Source organism: Aotus nancymaae, unplaced genomic scaffold (assembly GCF_030222135.1).
Source record: "Aotus nancymaae isolate 86718 unplaced genomic scaffold, 86718_ANA_hifiasm-v0.15.2.pri h1tg000067l, whole genome shotgun sequence".
Taxonomy (NCBI): Eukaryota; Metazoa; Chordata; class Mammalia; order Primates; family Aotidae; genus Aotus; species Aotus nancymaae.
In genome coordinates, this window is record NW_026988482.1 from 21,791,009 (window position 1) to 21,812,888 (window position 21,880).

General features: G+C 48.3%; 1 protein-coding gene across 1 annotated transcript in view; it reads left to right on the forward strand.

The window, feature by feature from the left end:
- The first annotated feature begins 929 nt into the window (after window positions 1-929).
- Window positions 930-21,880, forward strand: part of CCDC12 (coiled-coil domain containing 12) — a 60,571-nt gene continuing 39,620 nt past the window's right edge. Inside the window, exon 1 of the mRNA XM_064367020.1 lies at window positions 930-1,072. Coding sequence (XP_064223090.1) covers window positions 977-1,072 — 96 coding nt within the window. The 5' untranslated portion in view covers window positions 930-976. The remainder of the gene's footprint in view (window positions 1,073-21,880) is intronic.

The window sequence follows — 21,880 nt, forward strand, 5'->3', positions numbered from 1 at the left end:
GGGGCAGGTGGAAGCATGGTCTCCTATTCCCAAGTGAGGGGGTGTGGCCTTGGGGACTCTCACATACTGAAAGAATATCTTGAATTCAGCCTAAGTGGTCTCTCTGTTATCAGGACACTCTGGTTAATGCAGGAAAGAAGACTCTGGCAGCTTCTGCCAGAGAGCCATGAATCTTGTGGTGACTTGCAATCGAGGCCAAACCAATTCTTTCTAAGCTGAGGGATGGGGTCAGTCCTTGAGGCCCACTGGACCCAGGTTGGGGTTTGCTCTTCGCTAGGGAAGGTAACTTGACCCTGAGGACTTTGCTGCTCCAGGAGGGGATGGGAGTGAGAGGGGATCATATCTGAGCCCAGAGGTAAATAGCCATCCAACCAGGTCCCTCACTATACAGGCTTTGTCTGAGCTGAGGGTGGTCACAGAGGGGCTTAGGGACTTTTGTCAGGGGAGTCCGGGGAGCCACGGACAGCTGTAGAGGTGTGAGGCATACCTCAGATTAGTGTGGGATCGGAGTGGAGGGTCAGGGAAGGCTTCTTGAAGGCATTCCAGCCTTGAAGAATCAGGTCAAGTGGACAAGGATGGATGGGTCAGGACATTCCAAGAGGCCAGCATGGAGTGAGCTGCGGTTGGTGCACAGGCAAAACCGGAGCGATCGACGCACTCTTTTCTCCTTCTCTCAGGTCTGATTCCACCTGCTGCTCTTTCACTGATCAGTGTTGGATAAATCGAGCCTTAGCACTTTTTTTTTTTTTTGCGGGCTCCCTACCCACTAGGCGAGTTGCCCGGAAGGATGAGGGCGGGGCAGGGCGGGAAGGGGCGGGGCGGGGAGGGTCCCCTCCCACAACAACCCAGCATTGATTGGCTTCCAGGACCTCTCATTCTTTCATTCTCGTCCTTGGATTGGCCGCGAGACATTTATCCACTCTCTTTAGGCCTACGCGTTGCAAGACGGGAGAAAAGGAGGGGCGTCGCAGGCAAGATGGAGCCGACTGTGGCCGGTGTGGGCCGGCTAGAGGAAGAGGCACTGCGGCGAAAGGAACGGCTGAAGGCCCTACGGGAGAAAACCGGGCGCAAGGTGAGAAATGCGGCGTGAAGGTCGTAGTTGAGGCGGCCAGCGTTCGGGGTCCGGGTCGGGTTTGAGAAGAGCAGGGGCTAATAGGGAAAGACAGCTGCCGAAGGCGCGCATGCGCAGGCGCTTACGCATGCGCGAGAAGACGGCGCCCGCCCACGAAGTCAGGGGCTGCTTGGCGTGGGACTCCTCGGGCGCTGGTGCGGTAGTCGCGCAAGCGCTGGGGTGGGTAAGACAGTGGTCAGCGACCCGCAGTCCACTGACTCCTGCTTCCCGGGTGTTGCTCGTGTAGGTGTCCAGGGCCGCTTGTACATTCAGAGGCTTGTTGGGTTAGGCGTGATTTGTTCCGTTTATGGCCAAGTTGGCCTTTAACCCCCACGTTCGATTCTGAGTCTGACAGACTCCTCTGTCCGGCAGCACGCCTTGGACAGGACAGCAAGTGACAGCAGTGGGTACACAGCAGGAATCGTTGCGTGCAAAAATTGAAAAGAGGCCGGGCGCGGTGGCGTATGCCTGTAATCCCAGTACTTTGGGAGGCCGAGGCGGGCGGATCACTTGAGGTTAGTTCCAGACCAGCCTGGGCAACATGGCGAAACCCCGCCTCTACTAAAAATACAAAAATTAGCTGGATATGATGGTACACGCCTGTAATCCCAGCTTCTGGGGAGGCTATGGCAGGAGAATCGCTTCAGCCCGGGAGGCAGAGGTGTAGTGAGTCGAGATCGCGCCACTTCACTCCAGCCTGGGCGACAGAGCAAAACTCCGTCTCAAAAACAAAACAAAACAAAACTTAAAGAAAGGTCTATTTCTAAGTAGGGTGGGCCTTAGAAATTGGGAACGAGGTCCGGGCGCTGTGGCTCACGCCTGTAATCCCAGCACTTTGGGAGGCCGAGGCGAGTGGATCATTTGAGGTCAGGAGTTCCAGACCAGCCTGGTCAACATGGTGAAACCCTGTCCCTACTCCAGATACAGAAATTAGCCAGGTGTGGTGGTAGGCACCTGTAATCCCAGTTACTCGAGAGGTTGAGGCAGGAGAATGGCTCGAACCGGAGGCAGAGGTTACAGTGAGCCAGGATCGTGCCACTGCACTCCAGTCTAGGTGACAGGGTGAGACTTGGTCTCAAAAAAAAAAAAAAGGGGGAGGGTGGGGAAGAGGAGGGCCTTAGTTCTTTCTTTCGGGATGGGCTTGCTAGCCTATTAGTTGCCATATTCGGAAGCATTTTTCCTTGCTCTGGTTTAACATCAAATGCAAAGTTCCGTTTCTACTTTGTTCATCTTTCCAATGTAATGGAGAGGAAGAAGAATTCTGAAGATCACTTACCTGTGTGCAAACTGTAGATTGCTTTTTTACTTGGACTTGGGACACATTACTTCATCTCCCTGAGCCTCATGTCTCCAGTGGGGAATGACAGTCCCTACACATTCATTCTCACTGTGTTATTGTGCGATCTAATGGGTTAATCTGTGTGAAAGGGCTCTAAAGACCACAGAGGGCCGAAGTTGTTGGTTCTGTTGTTGGATAGGTGAAAACTGTGTCCTTCAGTGTATGAAGTACAAAGAATGTTAAATTTATAGACCTGTCGGAGATGGAGGGGGCACTTCCCACTTTCCAACTTAAAACAGGCTGGGTAGCCTGACCCCTATTTTCCTTACTGCATGGCAGTCTGGTGTCCTGTATGAAAGTGAAAAGGGAAGTAATAGAGAGTGAAAGCTGGCTAGAGTGGCTTCTACTTTTGTTGGCTGCCTGTTGAACATATCAGACAGTTATCCCCTAAACTGCCTGTCCCAGAGAGAAGCTCAAGCCTCAGCCTTTCAAACAATGGCTAGTCCATCTGAGCTGTTTGCTTGGATTTAGGGCTCAGGTTATTGGGTCTGGGTTTGAGGTCGCAATGCAAAGGACAAAATAGCATCCACGGAGCCCACTGCCATGGGAAGAATGTGCCAGATCATCAGGAGAACAGGCCTTTAAAAAGGGATTCTCTTGGTGGACTGGAAATATGGCCTGATTGTTATTTTTTTCTGTGTTTTAAAATTGTGGGAAAATACACATACAATTTACTATTTTAACCATTTTAAATATATAATTTAGTGGCATTAAGTACATTCTCTGTATCTGTAACCATCACCACAATCTATTTCCAGAACGTTTTCATCATCCCAAACTCTGTACCCATTAAACAGTAACTCTCCATTCCCTCTTTCCCCAGCCCCTGGCCATCACTGTTTTACTGCCTGTCTCTGAATTTGACTACTCTAGATACCTCATATAATCAGATCATACAGTATTTGTCCTTCTGTGACTGGCTTATTTCACTTAGCATGTCTTCATACACTTCATCCATGTTGTATCATGCGTCAGAATCTCAGTCCTTTTTAAGGGTTAATATTCCATTGTATATACCATGTTTTATTTAGTTGAGTTGCTTCTACATTTTGCCTGTTGTGAATAATGCTGCTATAAACATGGGTGTACAGATACCTGTTTGAGTGTCTGCTTTGAATTCTTTTGGGTATATAGTCAGAAGTGGAATTACTGGATCATATGATAATTCTTTTTTTTTGAGACAGTCTTGCTGTGTCGCCCAGACTGGAGTGCAATGGCACAATCTTGGCTCACTGCAACCTCCATCTCCGAGTAGCTGGGATTACAGGAGCCTGCCACCCACCCAGCTAGTGTTTTTGTATTTTTAGTAGAGATGGAGTTTCACCAGGTTGGCCAGGCTGGTCTCGAACTCCAGACCTCAGGTGATCCACCTGCCTCGACCTCCCACGCCCAACGTGTTTTTTTTTTTTTGAGACAGAGTTTTGCTCTTGTTGCCCAGGCTGGAGTGCAGTGGCACAATCTTGGCTCACTGCAACCTCCACCTCCCGGGTTCAAGCGATTCTTCTGCCTCAGCCTCCTCAGTAGCTTGGATTACAGGTGTGTGCCACCATGCTCAGCTAATTTTTGCATTGTTAGTAGAGACGAGGTTTTACCATGTTGGCCAGGCTAGTCTTGAACTCCTGACCTCAGGTGATCTGCTCTCCTCGGCCTCCCAAAGTGCTGGGATTACAGGCATGAGCCACTGTGCCCAGCTGCTAAATTTTGTATTTTAGTGGAGATGGGGTTTCACCACATTGGTCAGGCTGGTCTCCAACTCCTGACCTCAGGTGATCCACCCACCTCGGCCTTCCAAAGTGCTGGGAATACAGGTGTGAACCACCACCCCTGGCCCCCCTTTTTTTTAAATTACATTTGAGTGATGTCAGGTGAGGAGAAGGGAGATCAGTCTCAAATCTGTCTTTCCGTCAAACTAAAACTGGGGAGTTTATATAGTGGGGAGAGGAATGTAACTATGTGTGGGGAAAACAGCTGGATGATATGATAATTCTGTGTTTAGCTATTTGAGGAAACACCATACTGTTTTCAGTAGTGGCTTTACCCAGCAGCAGTGTGCAAGGCTTCCGGTTTTCACATTCCCAGCAGCAGTGTGCAAGGCTTCCGGTTTTCACATTCCCGGCAGCAGTGTGCAAGGCTTCCAGTTTTTACATTCCCAACAGCAGTGTGCAAGGCTTCCAGTTTTTCCTCATCCTCCCCAGCACTTGTTATTTTCTTTTAAAAAAAAAATGAGTCAGGGGTCTCACTGTGTTGCTCCAGGCTGGTCTTGAACCCCTGGGTTCAAGTGATCCTCCTGCCATGGACTCCCAAAGTGCTAGGATTACAGGTGTGAGCCACCAAAGTCCAGCCATCTTCTTTTTTGGTTTTTGTTTTTAATTATAGCCATTCTAATGGGTGTGAAGTGGTATCCCATTGTGGTTTTGATTTGCATTTCCCTAATGATGAGTGATAATGAGCATCCTTTCCTATGCTTGTTTGCCATTTGTATATATATTTTCTCTGAATAAGTATCCAGGTTCCCCCCTGTATTTTTATTGGATTCTTTTTCTTGTTATTGAGTTGTCATTGCATTGTTCATATATTCTGGATATTAAATCATTATTAGAGACGAGATTAGTGTATTTTTTCCCATTTTCTGGATTATCTTTTCGCTCTCTTAGTAGTGTCTTTTTTTTTTTTTAATTAATTTTTTGTAGAGATGGGATCTCACTGTGTTTCCCAGGCTGGTCTCAAACTCCTGGCCTCAAGCAGTTCTCCCTCTTTGGCCTCCCAAAGTGTTAGGATTACAGGCGTGAACTACCGCACCTGGTGGGTAGCGTCATTTGATGCACAAAAATTTTAAAATTTTGATGAAGTTCAATTTTTCTGTTTTTGAGTTTGTTGCATATACTTTTGGTATCATATTTAATCCCTACAGTTCTTGAGTGATTTGTTTAATAAGGTAAATGCCTGGGGACAAGACAGTTAGGAGTCTAAACTTTGAGTTAATTTTCTAGCCTGTGGGCCTTTCTGCTGGACCTTTGAAGTGGAGAGTCTGGGGAGGAAGTGTGACTGCCTGCTGTGGCCAGATAAGGCCTCATGAGTCTCCTCCCTCAGAGAGGAAGTGACTCCACATTTTTAGTTCAGATTTCTGATGTGGCAACAGACTCCCGGATTGAGCACCTTCTCTGCCTGCACCTGCCAGTGGAGAGCGCCTGTTTGCCCCGTGGGGATGGCAACTTGCTGGTTTCCTAGCACTCAGTGGCAGGTGCTTCATTGAGTTCTTACTGTGTGCATGGTTTTGCTGGAGGCCTTAGGAATTTCAGCCCTGGAGTTGGTTTTCCTCACGGTTTTATCTTTCTTCCTTACTCTCACCAGACTCTAAACTCATTATTTAGTGATGTTATGACAAATCAGAGTCCTGAGATTGTGGCAGATGGAGAGAGGCAAGATTAGGGGTTGCAATGTTTCCATATATTATTCTGTATAAAGCTCTAGTGTAGTCATGCAGCTGTAGTTTTTACAAAGACTTCCTGGTCAGCCCACTTGATGCCACTTATTAGTGAGGGGAGGTAGGCAAGAGGCTGAGAGGAGCTGGGATGTTCAAGACCGAGGAAGGGAAGTAATGTCTCCTGGATTCCAGCCCATGCAAGACTGCCTGGGGGAAGGGGATTCTGTAGAGGAACAGCACTGCCTGAAGCAGCATCTTGTAGATCAGCCACTTCCAGTTGACAGGTGGAAAGACAGTATTGCTGGGATTCATTTTCTGGGAAAGCCAGGCAGAGCCTGGGGAAGCTTCATGGGAAGACAGCGTGGAACTTGAGCTGAGCCGTGGAGGGTGGGGAAGAGGGAAAAGGGCATCGAGGTAGCTGGTAAGGAGAGTGTTCCTGGCGAGCATTTCAGAGGTGAGAACATTCAGGCGCATAGAGGTAAGAGTGGAGATGCTCCAGGGGGTTTGACAGCAAGCACTTGGCAGTGACTGGGGCAGGGGTACAATCTGAAAGTGCTGGACTGGGGTACTCTGGTAGCCAAGTTTTGCAAGAGCCAGGATTTCCAGCAGGGATGGTAGCCAGCCTGGGCACACTTTTCTGTATTGTATTTGAACCTCATTTCCTGATGCTTATCCAGAAGTTCCAGGCTGGGTGAGTAGGTGAACAGTTCAAGGCTGTGTGGATGAAGTTCTGTGGCATCTCTTCACAGTGCTGTTCAGCAGGGCAGTGTGAGGCCACAGTCCTCTTTTGACCTTTTTCTTCCTCAGCAACCAAATGGAGGCTCTCTAAAGGTGATTAACTTGGCACAAACATCTGCCCCTTGGCTGTCAGCTTTCCTGAGCATTTGCCCTGAATTGGGTTGTCTCTTGCTGCTCTGAGACAGGGAGACTGGCTGGCTGGCTGGCTGACCAGCTCTTGGGGCTGAGGTCTGACTGTCAGGTTGCAGGTTCCAGGCAACTAGCAATTCCTGGTCATCACCTGGCTCTAGAGGTGAGAGCAGCAGCGTTGCGCAGTAGAACTTTGTGCAGTGATAAGTGTTCCCTAATCTGCACTGTCTAGTACTGTAGCCATGGGTCACCTGTGGCTTTTCAAACCTTTCATATGTGGCTGCTGACCAGGCACGGTGGCTCATGCCTGTTATCCAGTGTCCAATCTTTTGGCTTCCCTGGGCCACATTGGAAGAAGTATTGTCTTGGGCCACACATAATATATACTAACAGTAATGCTAGCTGATGAGCCAAAAAAAAAAAAAAAAAAAATCTCATAATGTTTTAAGAAAGTGTACAAATTTGTGTTGGGCTGCATTTGAAGCGGTCCTGGGCTGTGGGTTGGACAAGCTTGCTATAATCCCAGCATTTTGGGAGGTGGAGGCAAGGGGAATCACTTGAGTCCAGGAGTTTGAGGCCAGCCTGGGCAACATGACAAATCCCCATCTCCACAAAAAATACAAAAAATTAACCTGGAGTTATGTTGCACGCCTGTAGTTCCAGCTACTCGGGAGACTAAGGTGGGAGGGTCGCTTCAGCCTGGTCTGGGTGGAGGTTGCAGTGAGCTGAGATCACGTCACTGCATTCCACCTGGGTGACAGTGTGAGACCCTGTCTCAAAAAAAAGAAATGTGGCTACTGTAACATTTAATTTTAGTCAGTTTACATTTAAACAGCCACATGTGACTCCTGATTACCTAATGGACAGTGCATCTCTGGAGGACTTGCTCCCTTCAGCCTGACTTACAAGAAACCATGTCTCAGTGAGGCGCAATGGTTCACGCCTGTAATCCTAGCACTTTGGGAGGCCGAGGTGGGCGGATCACTTGAGGTCAGGAGTTCGATACCAGCCTGGCCAACTTGTCGAAACCCCATCTCTACTAAAAATACAAAAAATTAGCTGGGTGTGGTGGCCCGCACCTGCAGTCCCAGCTATTCGGGAGGCTGAGGTGGGAGGATTAAAAAACAGAAATAAAGAAATGCACAGTGCAGAGATTGGGAGCAATGCCAAGGTAGATGTCATGCACTAGTACTCTCTGACTTAGGGGTACTAGGGAGGGGCTGGCAAGTCTTGCTGGAGGAACAGAGGGAGTGGGTCAGAGCCTAGTGTGCTGGGTGAGAAGTCAGACTTCTCCATGTCCTGATCATGCCTCAGGAAGTTACCTCTGTCCCCATCCCACGTGGCCACATCCCCAGGCCCAGCAGCCTGGTTGCAAAGTCAGCCAAGGTGATCGATCACTGTCTCCTGTGTTGACAGCCTTTGGCAGGTTGGCAGTTATAACATTTGTGTGGCAATTGTGGCAGAATCATGTTCCTTCCCTGAAGCAGGACTTTGAATCAGGGTATTGGTTCATCCCTGTCTGGTAGACCAGGAAACCCTGGGTTGAAAGAATGTCTCTCGATCATGCTTTGAGTTGTTGCAGACCCTAGATTGTCCCTTAGGCTCTGGCCTTCTATCCCTTGACACCTCTCACCCCCAGGTGCTTAAGAATAAGTATCCTTGGGAAGGAGCCTCCACCCATCATACATGTAAACTGCAACCAGGCTGCCAGGTGGAGGTCGAGTGGTGGAGTGGAGAGAATAGGCTTTGGAGACAGATCTGATTTAAACCTCTGCTCCATTAATCACATCTATGGAACTCAAGTCTGGAAAAATCTGAGCCTCTCTCGAGATGAGCCTCTCTCTCTCTCAGAAGCTTGAGCAAGATACCACTTCTGAACTCATAAGTAGCTAGGAGAACAGAGAAAGATGCTGTGAAGTGTCTAGCTCAAGATCTTGTACACAGACCTTTTATAAACGTGGATGGCTGTCCTTTCTTCCTTACCCTGTTGTAAGTGGGGACATCCAGGTGGTCCTCCAGTTCTCTCCACTGGGTGACAGTGGGTGGAACTGGCCCTGGTTCCAGTGAAAGCAAAGAGGTCCTTCTGCACCCTGGCTTTACTCATCCTAGCCCTAATGTTTTGAAGGTAGAGTTTTAGCACAAAATGTTAGATTAAGAAGAAAATGGATTTGCAGAGCCACAGCCAAGGTGGAGTGTGAGTGCCTGTTCTTCCTAAGGACCGACCTTTTCTGCCTAAGCTCTCAGACTCCAAGGTTATGGAGGCAGTGAGAGGGAGAATCTTCTGTGTGGGAGAGTTGGGGTTCCCAACACACACCTAAGATGAGCTAGCGTTTCCTTCTGAGGGCCTCAACATATTCATGTATGAAATGATGGTGTTGGATGAATCAGAGTTTCTCAGACCTACCTGTTTGTCAGGTTGTCTTGAGAGACAATTTTTTTTTTTTTTTTTTTTTAAATGGAGTTTCGCTCTTGTTACCCAGCCTGGAGTGCAATGGCGTGATCTTGGCTCACCACAACCTCCGCCTCCTGGGTTCAGGCAATTCTCCAGCCTCAGCCTCTTGAGTAGCTGGGATTACAGGCACGTGCCACAATGCCCAGCTAATTTTTTGTATTTTTAGTAGAGACAGGGTTTCACCATGTTGACCAGGGTGGTCTCGATCTCTTGACCTCGTGATCCACCCGCCTCGGCCTCCCAAAGTGCTGGGATTACAGGCGTGAGCCACCGTGCCCGGCCCCCGAGAGACAATTTTTAATCCTTTTCTGTGGCCCTACCTCAGACCGATTGTGGTCCTGGTATACAGCCTAGAAATTAATGTATTCTTAAAGTTCCCCAGGTGATTCTGATGCATTTTTCTGGACATCTCTGATAGACTGAGGCCAGACCTCAGTCTAAGGGTGAGGGGGAACTGTTAGAGGCCTGAGCAAAGCAGACATGCCCTGCCCTTTCCTTGGCTGACTGTGTGGAGGTAGGAGGCAGCTGCAGGAGCCCAGGTGTGAGGCAGTCCACACAGACAGGGTTCCTGAGATGGTCAAATACAGGGAGAGTGGCTTTGAAGGGGAAAGCAAGAGTCTGGCTTTGGCCAGTTTAAGCCAGAGGTGACTGTTAGACATGGAAGTGAAGAGAGACATAAGCAGGTGTCTGGACTGGAAACAGATACAGGAGGTCAAGCCCTGGGGCTAGACAAGGCCCTCTGGTGACAGACCTTAGACAGCTAAGAGGGAGGACTGGGAGATCAGTCTGTGCCCTGAGGCTTGCCCTGCAGGTATTTAGCTGGAGTTGGGAGAATTCCAAGGAAACTTGGTTGGGTGGAGCAGGGTGGAGACAGTGGAGCTGAGAGAAGCCAGGTGAAGACGGGATGGGTTTTGGCAAGACAAGGTCATAGGCGAGCTTGGTCCAGCTGTGTCAGGTGGATGTGTGGGAGGGGAAGGTGCCAGTGGAGTCCAAGCCAGCTGGGTTGAGGTACAGCATGCTAGCCACAGTCTCCCTGTGATTTGAGCCTCCTTTCCACTGCTTGAAGGCCTCACTGGACCCCAACCGGGACACCCACCCCGCCTCTCAGGAGGGTAGTGCCAGGCTGAGGCCGTGCCCTTGTAGCCTTGCTCTCTGAACTCACCTGGAGTTTGGATGCTGACAGCCTTCTTGCTAGTGCCCAGGTCTTCAGATTGCCGTTCTAGCCCCTTTTTTTCTCTCTCTGCCCCCCACCCCCGCCCTGTTGTCTAGGCTAGGGTACAGTGCTCAAGTGATTCTCCTGCCTCAGCCATCTGAGTAGCTGGGATTATAGGTGCATGCCACCATGCCTGACTGATTTTTCTATTTTTAGTAGAGATGGGGTTTTACCATGTTGCCAGGCTGGTCTCAAACTCCTGGCCTCAAGTGATCTCCCTGCTTTGGCCTCCCAAAGTGTTGGGATTACAGGCATGAGCCACTGCTCCTGGCCTTCCCCCGCCCCTTTTTTTTTCCCAGCCTGGGAGCATAGGTTCAAGTTGCTCTAAATGTATACTCCCCCTGGCACCATTCCTTTCTGTTCCTGAACATAGGCTCTGAGGGCTGCACTGCAGCCCCTGCAGTATGACCACTACTTCTGAATCAGACTGTTTCTCTCCTGATTCCCTGCTCTTTGGACAGGTTGCTTTGTCCACCTGGCTCTGCCACCCTGCACACCTTGAGATGTGTAGATAGATAAGTCTCTTCACATCCTCCTTCAGCTGGAAGATGGCCACGGTAACTCCTGCCTCCCAGGATAAGAGTTAAGTGAGATGGTGTTTGCAGAAGGGAGCTGAGAGGTGGGAAGTGTGATGTGTGGATTTATTCTTTCTCCTACACTTATTTTACCCCTGGCGAGGGCCCCTTGAACTTGCACCTGAGACAGCACAAATGCGGAGAGGTAAGGGACCTTACATAGTCACACAGGGCTAATCCCTGGTCCTCTGAAGATGCGCCCCAGGGAGCCCACTGCCTCCTGATGAGTTTGGGGGTGCTCTTCCTTTGGGGTGGAATTGGTGCTATCCCTACCCCTTGGAGTTGTGCAGGGAGGCGCTCTGCAGTGAGCTACGGGGAAGAGAATGGGACCTCTATTCAGCTTGGTCTGAGATGCTGGGGAGAAGCAACTGGCCTGGGCGAAGGGCAAGCCTCTCTCTGGATTTCCCTTGGAGGGCAGGGTTTCCATCAAGGCAGATTGGTGGCTATTCAGGATCCTTCACGGTGTAGCTCACCTGTGGTGGCAGAAGCACCCTCCATGTAGCAGAAGAGGCACTAGACAGCCACAAGACAAGGTTCCTCTTTCTTGCTCTGTGGCACACTTGTTCCGCCACAGTCTCCCATTTGGTTGACTTCTGTGGTATTACAAGGTGTAGCTGGTGCTCCCCAGGCTTCACTGATGGGGGCAGGGAATTGGAAAGCAAAGGAATCTTGAAATTCAGACTGGTTTTTAATCTTTCTGTTAGCATTTGCAACAAAAGAATTTGTATGGCCTTGATGGTGAATCCCTGGTTTTTTCTTCTGTTTCCAGGAGCTAGCAGGGTGTGAATGGGGTGTTCCCTCTCATTGTCCAAGTAGCTGTCTTTTGGGTCTGCTTGGGAGTCCTTAGTCTTCTCTTTGGAGGACTTTTTTCTTATGGTCCTCTTGACTGAGTTAGTTCCCTCTAGATTTTAATGATTTTATTTTTGGTTTCTAAATGGGCTTAAATTTTTAATGATTCCATAGTGGCATAAAAAATCCTTTTAATTAAGCATACAAACTATACAGAGAAAAAAGTACACAGATCAGCTCAGTGATTTTCGTAAGGCGAACAGGCCCATGTCATTAGTCACTCAGATCAAAAAACGTGATAACAGGGCCAGGTGTGGTGCCTCACATCTGTAATCCCAGCACTTTGGGAGGTCAGCGTGGGTGGATTGCAAGGTCAGGAGTTGGAGACCTGCTTGGCCAATACGGTGAAACCCCGTCTCTACTAAAAAAAAACAAAAACAAAAAACTACAGCTGGATGTGGTGGCAGGTGCCTATAGTCCTAGCTACTTCAGAGGCTGAGGCAGGAGAATTGCTTGAACTCGGGAGGCGGAGGTTGCAGTGAGCTGAGATTGCACCATTGCACTCCAGCCTGGGCGACAGCGCGAGACTCCATCTCAAACAACGACAAAAAAAAGTGATAACATCCCAGAATCCCCTCCCAGGTGCTCACTCTCCAGAACCACTCTGGACTTCTAACACAAGAAGTTGCCTTCCTTCCTTTTGAACCTTATATAAATGGAATTAAACAGTACATAGTTTTCTGTATCTAGCCTCTTTCATTCATCATGTTTGTCAGTTATTAGGTGTAGAATGAGTGCATTCTTATTTCTGTATAGTATTCCATTGTTTGAATAGACCATATTTTATCCATTCTCTGGATTTTCAGGCTGGAATGATTATGGATTGTGCTACTATTCCCAGTCTTGTACATGTCTTGGTGAACATATGTACACATCTGTTGGCTCTATGCCTAAGAGTGGAATTGCTAGGCCATAGGCTATATATAGGACAGATACTGTCAAACACTTTTACAAAATGGCTCTACCATTTTGTACACTGACCAGCACTGTATGGAGGTTCCTCTCTAATACTTGGTGTGGTTAGTCTTTTTTCATGTTAGCCATGCTGGTGAAGGTATAATGGTATCTTTTTGTGGTTTAAATTTGTATTTCCTACCTAGTGATGTTGCATATCTTTTCATATGTTTATGCGAAGTGTCTGTTCGTGTCTTTTGCCTCTTCTTCTTTTTATTCAGTTGCCTGTTTTTCCTATTGATTTCTAGGAATTCCTTATGTGTCCTTTGTTCTGTGTCTGTGTTGTGACTGTTTATTCTCCCTGACTTGGCTTTGACTTTTCAGGCTTTTACAATTTAATTTTTTTTTTTTTTGAGATGGAGTTTTGCTCTTGTCGCCCAGTCTGGAGTGCAATGGCACAATCTTAGCTCACTGCAACCTCCACCTCCCATGTTCAAGTGATTCTTTTGCCTCACCTCCCGAGTAGCTGGGATTACAGTTGCCCATCACAATGGCTGGCTAATTTTTGTATTTTTAGTAGAGCTGGGGTTTCACCATGTTGGCCAGGCTGGTCTTGAACTTCTGACCTCAGGTGATCCACCCACCTTGGCCTCCCAAAGTGCTAGGATTACAGGCGTAAGCCGCTATGCCTGGTCCAAAATTGAATTCTTTGGTGAACAGAAGTTCTTAATTTTAATGTAGTTTAATTTATCACTTTTTTTCCTAATACTTTTTGTGGCCTGTTTAAGGACATAGTTGCCTACATCTAGGTCTAGATGATATTCTTTTATGTTATAATCTAGAAGTTTTCTTGTTTTACTTTAACCTTTAGACCTCTAACCTATCCGTAATTTACTTTTGTATGGTGTGAGTAGGGATCAAGATTCTTTTTCTCCCCATATGGATATCAGTGACTTGGTATTATTTGATATTTGACATTTGTGTTTTAGAAGACTTTCCTGTGACTTAATTGGCATGCATTGTTCATGATAATGCTGTTAACCTTCCATAATATCTAGATAATAATTGTAGTTGTAGATATAGTAGTAGTAGCTGTTAAAATATATATATTTTTTCATGCTTCTAAGTTCCAGTTCATGCCACCTCTTCAGTAGACAGGCAGCTCCTTATGGCCAGAGACAACTCTTAAGCTTGTTTTAACAAGACATTCAGACGTTTCCTGGGTGCCCCATGGCACTGTACTGGGTATGCTGCGTCCTGTGACTCTGAGCCCCTTAGGCTTTGTGCCCTAGAGAAAAGACTTAACACGGACTCCCAGGGAAGGTAAGGACCTGCTGAGCGAGGCCCTGCAGTGCTGCCCTCCTGACCTGCCAGCCACACTCTGTCCATACTCTAGACCTGCTGACCCAAAGGTGTTCTGACTAGAAGTATGCGTTACCTCAGATAGTTGCTTCAGGGTCAGTTGTTTCAAACTTGGGCTGTATGTTTTAAATGGTTTTTGGCTCTTTCATTGACTCTGCAGACATTGGGACCAGCATGTGATTCTGTAGTACTAAGAATTATATAATACAGAAATGAGATGCAATTCGTGTTCTTGTTTCTGGAGACGATGTCTCATGTTTCATCTTGGAATACTGAGGAAGATTTTCCCTAACCCATCCCACATACCTCCCCGCATACCTCCAGCCCACGTCCAGCACCTATTCACATGCATATACAGCAGTGTACTCTCCACACTCCGCCCCCTGCCTACAATGGATCCCACCTCCTCACACTCCCTTAACGTCACAGCACCACTACACAGCCCAGGCCCTGCCCCACACACTTCCCCCCACAATAGGACCTCCTGTGCCCACACTCACCCATTCCTATACACCTCCAACCCCCAACAACACCCCTCCACATGCCCCCAACGCACACCTACAAACCCTAGCCCCCTTACACCAATACATATCTCATGCATACCCCAAAACACACATAAGCACTACCTTTATACCTCCATACCCCCACTTTGCCTCCCCCTACACGTACACCCTAAGCAGCTGAGAGGGACTTGGTGTTTTTAAGCCAGGTGTTCAGAGATCTAGGGGATCCCATGGTGAGCTTGATATGGCCCAGTCATGCCTGGTCCTCCTCCTTCCTTCGGAGCTTCCCCTTAATCCTGAGGCCCTGGCTTCTCCCTGGTTTTGTTTTGGAGGGAAGCAACAGCTTGTACTCTTGAAAGAATTCCAAGAGGAAAAACAGTTGCTGTGGTAACGGTGTCCTGTGGCAGTGACATCCACACTCCTGGGCTGTTTTGATTCAGGGCTCTAAAGAGCTGCTCTGTCTAGAGAAAATGTGAGTGGTTGGAGCAGAAAACATTTGTCCTTTCAAGGACAGCCCCCCTCCCATTGTTTTCAGGGCAGGGCACCACTAGATTTCTTGCAGGGTAATTTGAATCCTGAGGAAAAAGCACCTGTGTTTGACATCTTTGACGTCAACTAGTGAAAGCAGGACTTGCCTGCCCTGGGCCCAGGAGTCCATGACTCAGGCAGCTTCCTTCTGTGTAGGAAGTGAGATTGAATGCTGGGCTGTTTCTAGGGTGAGGAGTCAGTTTCCATACCTGGCTGTTACAACTGTTACTGTTGAGGCCTCTCTGTGCACAGAGCCTGGGTGGGAAATGAGGTCAGTGAGGCTGGCCTTTCCCTCAAGCACAGTTAGGCTGGGGCCCCATAGGGAGGCTGACTCGTGTACCCCCATTTATAATACTGTACACTTCCATCCATGGAGGAGGGGCGTAGAAGAGCTGTCAGTGTCTTGGAGAGAGGGCTTGGTCAGGGTAGGGGACGACACTTGTGTGCCTGTTGCATGGAGAAGAGAGCTGAACCCAGTGTCCATATACATACCCTGCTTTATCTCATTGGTTGGCTTATGAGTAGTGTCCCCACTTGGGCTTTGTGGCCCAGGCTGCATAACTCACAAGACAGAGCCTGACCTGGTAGAGGTGCTAAGTAAACACTTGAGGGATTGAGTGGACGGCCTGGAGAGGCGATAGCTGTTTCCAGGTGGGAAGGAGGAGGAGGGATTGATTGATTGATTGATTGATTGATGGATGGATGGAGTCTTGCTCTGTCGCCAGGCTGGAGATAGCTCACTGCAACCTGATGGGCAGGAACAGAGCAGGCAGGCATGGAGGTAGTCTGAATTTAGGAAGACCGTCTATAGAAGGTCCTTCTTCCTTGCCACCTCCCTGTTCCCCAACACTAGCTAGCTTTTCCTGACTTGGACTCATACTCTTTGCATGCACGTAGGGCCTGCCCTTCTCACCTGTGGTAGCTTGAGGGCAAGGGCTGGGCTTTCCGCTGGGTAACACTGATGGCCGCTCTGGGTGAACTGAGGGAAGGAGCAAGGCATGAATGTGGGGATCTATTGTGTGACCCCTATGTCAGGGGATGAGAGGGCCTCACCCCAAAGACACAGGTAAGAGTCTCAGGCTCCACCGTCCTCATCACTGTGGTTGGCATCTACTGACTGAGGAGGTACTCTTTGTCAGCCACAGTGTGGGGCTGTCACATCACATGCGTACCCTCACATAATGCCATTTTGCAGTTGAAGAAACTGTAGCTTGAGAAGCTAAACTGGCCCAGGGTACCACAGCACACAGTTGTCAAAGCTGGGTATCAACTCTTGTGGTTCTGCTTTCTCAACCTTTCCGTTTGCTGAGCATGTGGCTTTTTAAAAACACTTCGCAGCCAAAGGAAGTGTGTGTAGGTGAGGATGATAAGACCTTGTGAAGCAGTATTTCCCCCTACAAATAAATGTGCCAGTTCTGACTTGTTTAAATTTGGTTTTAATTAGGATTTTTATCACTTGTAGATCATACCAGAGAAGAGAGCTGTCTTAACTTTATTTCTCAGATAGTGACACTCTGAGAAGCAGCTGATGAGAGGTTAAAATAGCTTCTAGTCTCCTAGGAGCTTCAGCACATTTTGTTGCTGTGTAAACCTCTTACTTGCCGGGAAATTGACTTGTAAAGCATTTTGCTTTTCATACTGGGGTGCCTGATGCTGGTGTCTGCTATATTTCATACTCAGCTGCGTTGGGATGGAAGGGAATGGAGAGATGGCCCAAGGGCCTTGGTTTACATCAGTGACTGGCCTTTGTGGTGGTCAGGAGAGTTGGGGAGGATGCTGGGACCAAGCTCACAGAACACCTAACATCTCGAGTCTCAGCTCCTCCATTTGCAGAGTGGGCATTAGGACCTTTGCCCTGCCTGTATCTCGGGTTCTCCCTGGGGATTGGATGAACAATAGAATGTAACACGACTTTGAGTCTTATAAAGTGCTTGTGCGCTTGTTTCAGGACCAAACCGAGGGTTGGGCTGCCTATTCCTTCGTCCCAATATCAAGATGCAGATGAACTGGGAGAGAAGGGAGTTTTTTATTTCTGCATCTGGTTACAGGGAGAAGGCCTAGAAATTATCACCAGACCAACTCAAAATTGCAAAGTTTTCCAGAGCTTATATACCTTCTGAGCTATATGTCTGTGTGTAAGTGCACATTCATCTAAAGACATAAATGATTAACTTCTTCTAGTCTGTAACTAAAATCTAAGTCCTGAAGACCTTCCTCTGGAGCCTCAGTAAGTTTACTTAATATAACTGGGTCCAGGTGCTGGGGTGATTACCCTTATCTTGTCTCCTGCTAAGTCATGGAGATTTGGGGAGTTCCTTCAGACCTCCAATAAACTTGTTTGTGGAGTCCTGGGGAGTTTCTTCAGACCGCCAATAAAACTTACTTAATTTTTTTTTTTTTTTTTTTTTTTTGAGACAGAGTTTCGCTCTTGTTACCCAGGCTGGAGTGCAATGGCGCGATCTCGGCTCACCGCAACCTCCGCCTCCTGGGTTCAGGCAATTCTCCTGCCTCAGCCTCCTGAGTAGCTGGGATTACAGGCACGCGCCACCATGCCCAGCTAATTTTTTGTATTTTTAGTATAGATGGGGTTTCACCATGTTGACCAGGATGATCTCGATCTCTTGACCTCATGATCCACTCGCCTCAGCCTCCCAAAGTGCTGGGATTACAGGCATGAGCCACCGCGCCCGGCCAAAATTTACTTAATTCTAAACAGGTCCTGTTAAGAATTCCTTCCTTATCTTGTCATGCTTCAAGGCTCAGGAAAGGCCTAGGCAAAACTATTGGTGGGCTTTTGTGTAAGAGCACTGGTTCTGTCAGCTTTTTTTTTAGACACAGTCTTGCTCTGTTGCCCAGGCTGGAGTACAGTGGCTCAATGTCAGCTCACTGCAATCTCAGCTCACTGCAACCTCCGCCACCTGGGTTTAAGTGATTCTCTTGCCTCAGCCTCCTGAGAAGGTGGGATTATAGGCGCCCGCCACCACACCCGGCTAATTTTTTGTATTTTTAGTAGAGACAGGGTTTCACCATGTTGGCCAAGGCTGGTCTCAAACCCCTGACTTCAGGTGATTCTCCCGCCTCAGCCTCCCAAAGTGCTGGGATTATAGGCGTGAGCCACTGCACCCAGCCAGCTTTTAATATTTAACCTAGTTACTCAGTCAGTACTGCAATAGTTGTAATGGAGGCCTGCTAGCGAGACCTGGCCTACCACACACTTCATTTTAGGTTATTGCTCTAAATGGCCATATGTAGCCAAGGCACCTATTTGCAAACAACAGAAATCCGTTCTGGTTTTAGAAAAAGAAAACAAAGTGCTTGTTGTTTTAAAAATCGAGCCATTCACAGCTTACCAGGAGTAAAAGAAAAAAATTATTAAAAAGAAAAAAGGAGAGCCAGCCTTAGAGGTACATAGCCTGAAAGAAGCCCAATATTTCATAAGAAAATGAAAAATGGCTCGATGAGGAAATTACTGCTGCCTTCCAGTACGACACTACAGTTTGCTCTGTTGCCCCTGCACCCTGGACTCAGTCTGGAATCAATCTTTTTTTTTTTTTTTTTTTTGAGACGGAGTTTCGCTCTTGTTACCCAGGCTGGAGTGCAATGGTGCCATCTTGGCTCACTGCAACCTCTGCCTCCTGGGTTCAGGCAATTCTCCTGCCTCAGCCTCCTGAGTAGCTGGGATTACAGGCGTGCGCCACCATGCCCAGCTAATTTTTTGTATTTTTAGTATAGACGGGGTTTCACCATGTTGACCAGGATGGTCTTGATCTCTTGACCTCGTGATCCACCCGCCTCGGCCTCCCAAAGTGCTGGGATTACAGGCGTGAGCCACCGCGCCTGGCTTGAATCAATCTTATTGCAGCTCCCCCAGAAGAGAAGTCTGTGCCACCCCAGCCCCACCTCCCTGCAGGTCACAGCTCACCATTTGGATTCTCTTGTGGGTATATTGGATCAGCAGGGCCAGAGGATCTTCCTGCTGCAAGGCAGGCTGGGAAAGTGAGTGGGGCACTTTTGGTTTCTGTAGTGAAGGGCAGGCTCTTCCTCTCCAAGACTCGAGGTGGAGCTTTCCTAAGTGAAGGGAGGAGCTCGGGCTCTGGGCAGCCCATAGAATAACTTGGGAACATGGTACAGTGGACACACCAGTCTACTTGAGATTCTTGCTTTACACTGCACCTGGATCTCTTGTGGCCTTCTGGATATTTACATTGTATGAATGATTTTTATTTTGGGTCGGGGAGGGAGTTGGTGACAGCGACTCTTTAGCCCAGGCTGGAGTGCAGTGGTGGAATCTTGGCTCACTGCAGCCTTGACCTCCTGGGCTCAGATGATTGTTCCACCTCAGCCCCTCAAGTAGCTGGGACTGCAGGTGCACACTACCACTCCCGGCTTTGTGGTTTTTATGGTAGAGACAGGGTTTCACCATGTTTCCCGGGCTGGTCTCGAACTCCTGGGCTCAAGGGTCTTCCTGCCTCAACCTCCAAAAGTGTTGGGATTACAGGCATGAGCCACTCAGCCAGTCCCCCCACCCACCATTAATGATTTCTTTGCGTTTCTTTTCATCCTGCCTGCCCTGTGACCAGAGCCTACCTTGGTAACTACAGTAGCTCTCAGGCAGCTGGGTGTGGCTTCATGCAGGCCACTTTCTCTCCTGGGTCAGCCTCTTGAAGAGGAGGCGGCATGTGGTCTCACTCAGAGGCTTCTCAACTCAGCCATGTATTAGAGATGTGACCCAGGAGTAGGTGGGCTCTTTGAACATTCAGATTCCCAGGTCTTACCATGGAAGATTCTGATTTGATGGGTGCTGTTTATAACCATTCCCTGGGCTGCTGCTAGTTTATCCTCTGTCAGCTCATATCTGAGGCCTCTGCACCCCTACCAGTTTGTAGTTTTCTTATTTTTCTCATTTGGTTTAAGAATGGATGTGATCACACTTCTCTGGCTGTTAGGCAGAAGGCACACCTAAGCCTTGGGGCTGTTTATTTGAAAGAATTTTGAAAGTTTGATGCAGTCAGAAAGCCCCTTTTTAAATGTGGACCTATCTTTTATTAATCATGAGCCATTGGTTAAGTTTCTTAGTTGTCCTGAACCTGGTCATTTGTATGCCATGATAATACCTGATCCCAGGGTAGTTGTAGGGGCCAGAGGCCCTGGTGTGCACAAGTGTGAAGTGTGAGTAGATGAGCAAGCAACACATGGCACTGTGCAGCTGGAAGGGACTGTCCCTCAGACAGACTCAGAGACAACTGCTCTTCTACTTTCCTTGAGGTGAGAAGGTGACTTTCCTAACCCACATCCAGCTTGTTTTTTTTCTGGGGCCCCTTTGCTTTCTGGCCTTTGCTAAATGCTTTTTATAAATAATTCTGTAATCCTATTGTGCCACCTCTCTACCTGTCCTCCAGCTTTTCATTACTTGTGAGATAAAGTCTGTAGCCCATCAGGCAGGCCCATCCCACTTCCCCAGTGCCCTTGGATATCACCACTCTTTCTGCTTGGACACAGGGCTCAGCTTCTCCACACCCGCTCCTTCTAGTGACCCCAGCGTTCCCCTGCCTGCCCGCTCAACCTGCATCTTCCCTCTTCTCTCCCTGGACAGCTTGCTCACCTGGCCCTCCAGGTGTTCTCAGGTCCCACCTTCTCTCATTCTCGGCGGGACTTAGGCTTTGGATGCACTGTAGGGTGGTTATCCGTTCACTGTCTGCTTCCCCCTTCCCTGCCCCGACCTCCCTGAGGGCAGCCATCTTGCTTTAGTCACCTTTTTGTTTGTGTCATCAATCACCAGATGACACGACTGGGAGACACTCTGTAAATATTCAAATGAAGAAGCAACTAGGCAGGCACATGGATTTGGGAGTTGGATGGGCTGAGATTTTCCTCAGAGGAAAACAGACTTGCCCATGAGGACAAGTCCAAGAGTTTATTTAAAAATGTGCAGACTGTGGTGATGATATCAGCAAGAAGAACTTCATTGGGTGACTGTGAAGTTAGTTAAGTTTCTACGATCTGCAGTTTAGGCATGGACTAGGGGGTGCTCTGACAGCCGTCAACATTGGAATAAAACTGGGCATTTTAGTTGGTCACAGGCTTTGAATAAGCCAGTGGCGTGACATGGATACAGGAACCCTGATGTCCCAGCTGTGGTGTTGGCTGTTGGTTGGTTGGGAAATACCTATTCTTTTTTTTTTTTGAGATAGAGTTTTGCTCTTTTGCCCAGGCTGGAGTGCAGGTGTGATCTTGGCTCACTGCAAGCTCTGCCTTGCAGTTTCAAGGGATTCTTCTGCCTCAGCCTCCCGAGTAGCTGGGATTACAGGTGCCCACCATCACACCTGGCTAATTTTCGTATTTTTATTAGAGATGGAGTTTCACCATTTTGGGTAGGCTGGTATTGAACTCCTGACCTTGTGATCCACCTGCCTCTGCCTCCCAAAGTGCTGGGATTACAGATGTGAGCCACTGTACCAGGTGGAAATACCTATTCTTTTAATAAATTGTAGCTCTTGTTCCCTTGACCTATGCCATTTTAAGAACAAATCTACCCACTTGAAAGGTCACATAGATGCTATTGAGGTTGGTGCATCTCGTGCCAGGCAAGAGTGAAGGCCATTGGCAGCTATCAGGAAAACTGTTTTAGGGGACCCAGAATTGATGTAAACAGGACCATGGAACTAGGGTGTGTAAAGGGTGTCATTGACAGGGGCCACCCACTGAGGTTTTCAGGCCCTTGCTTGCTCTCTCTGTTGGATCCAGCAAAAGTGAACACATAGTG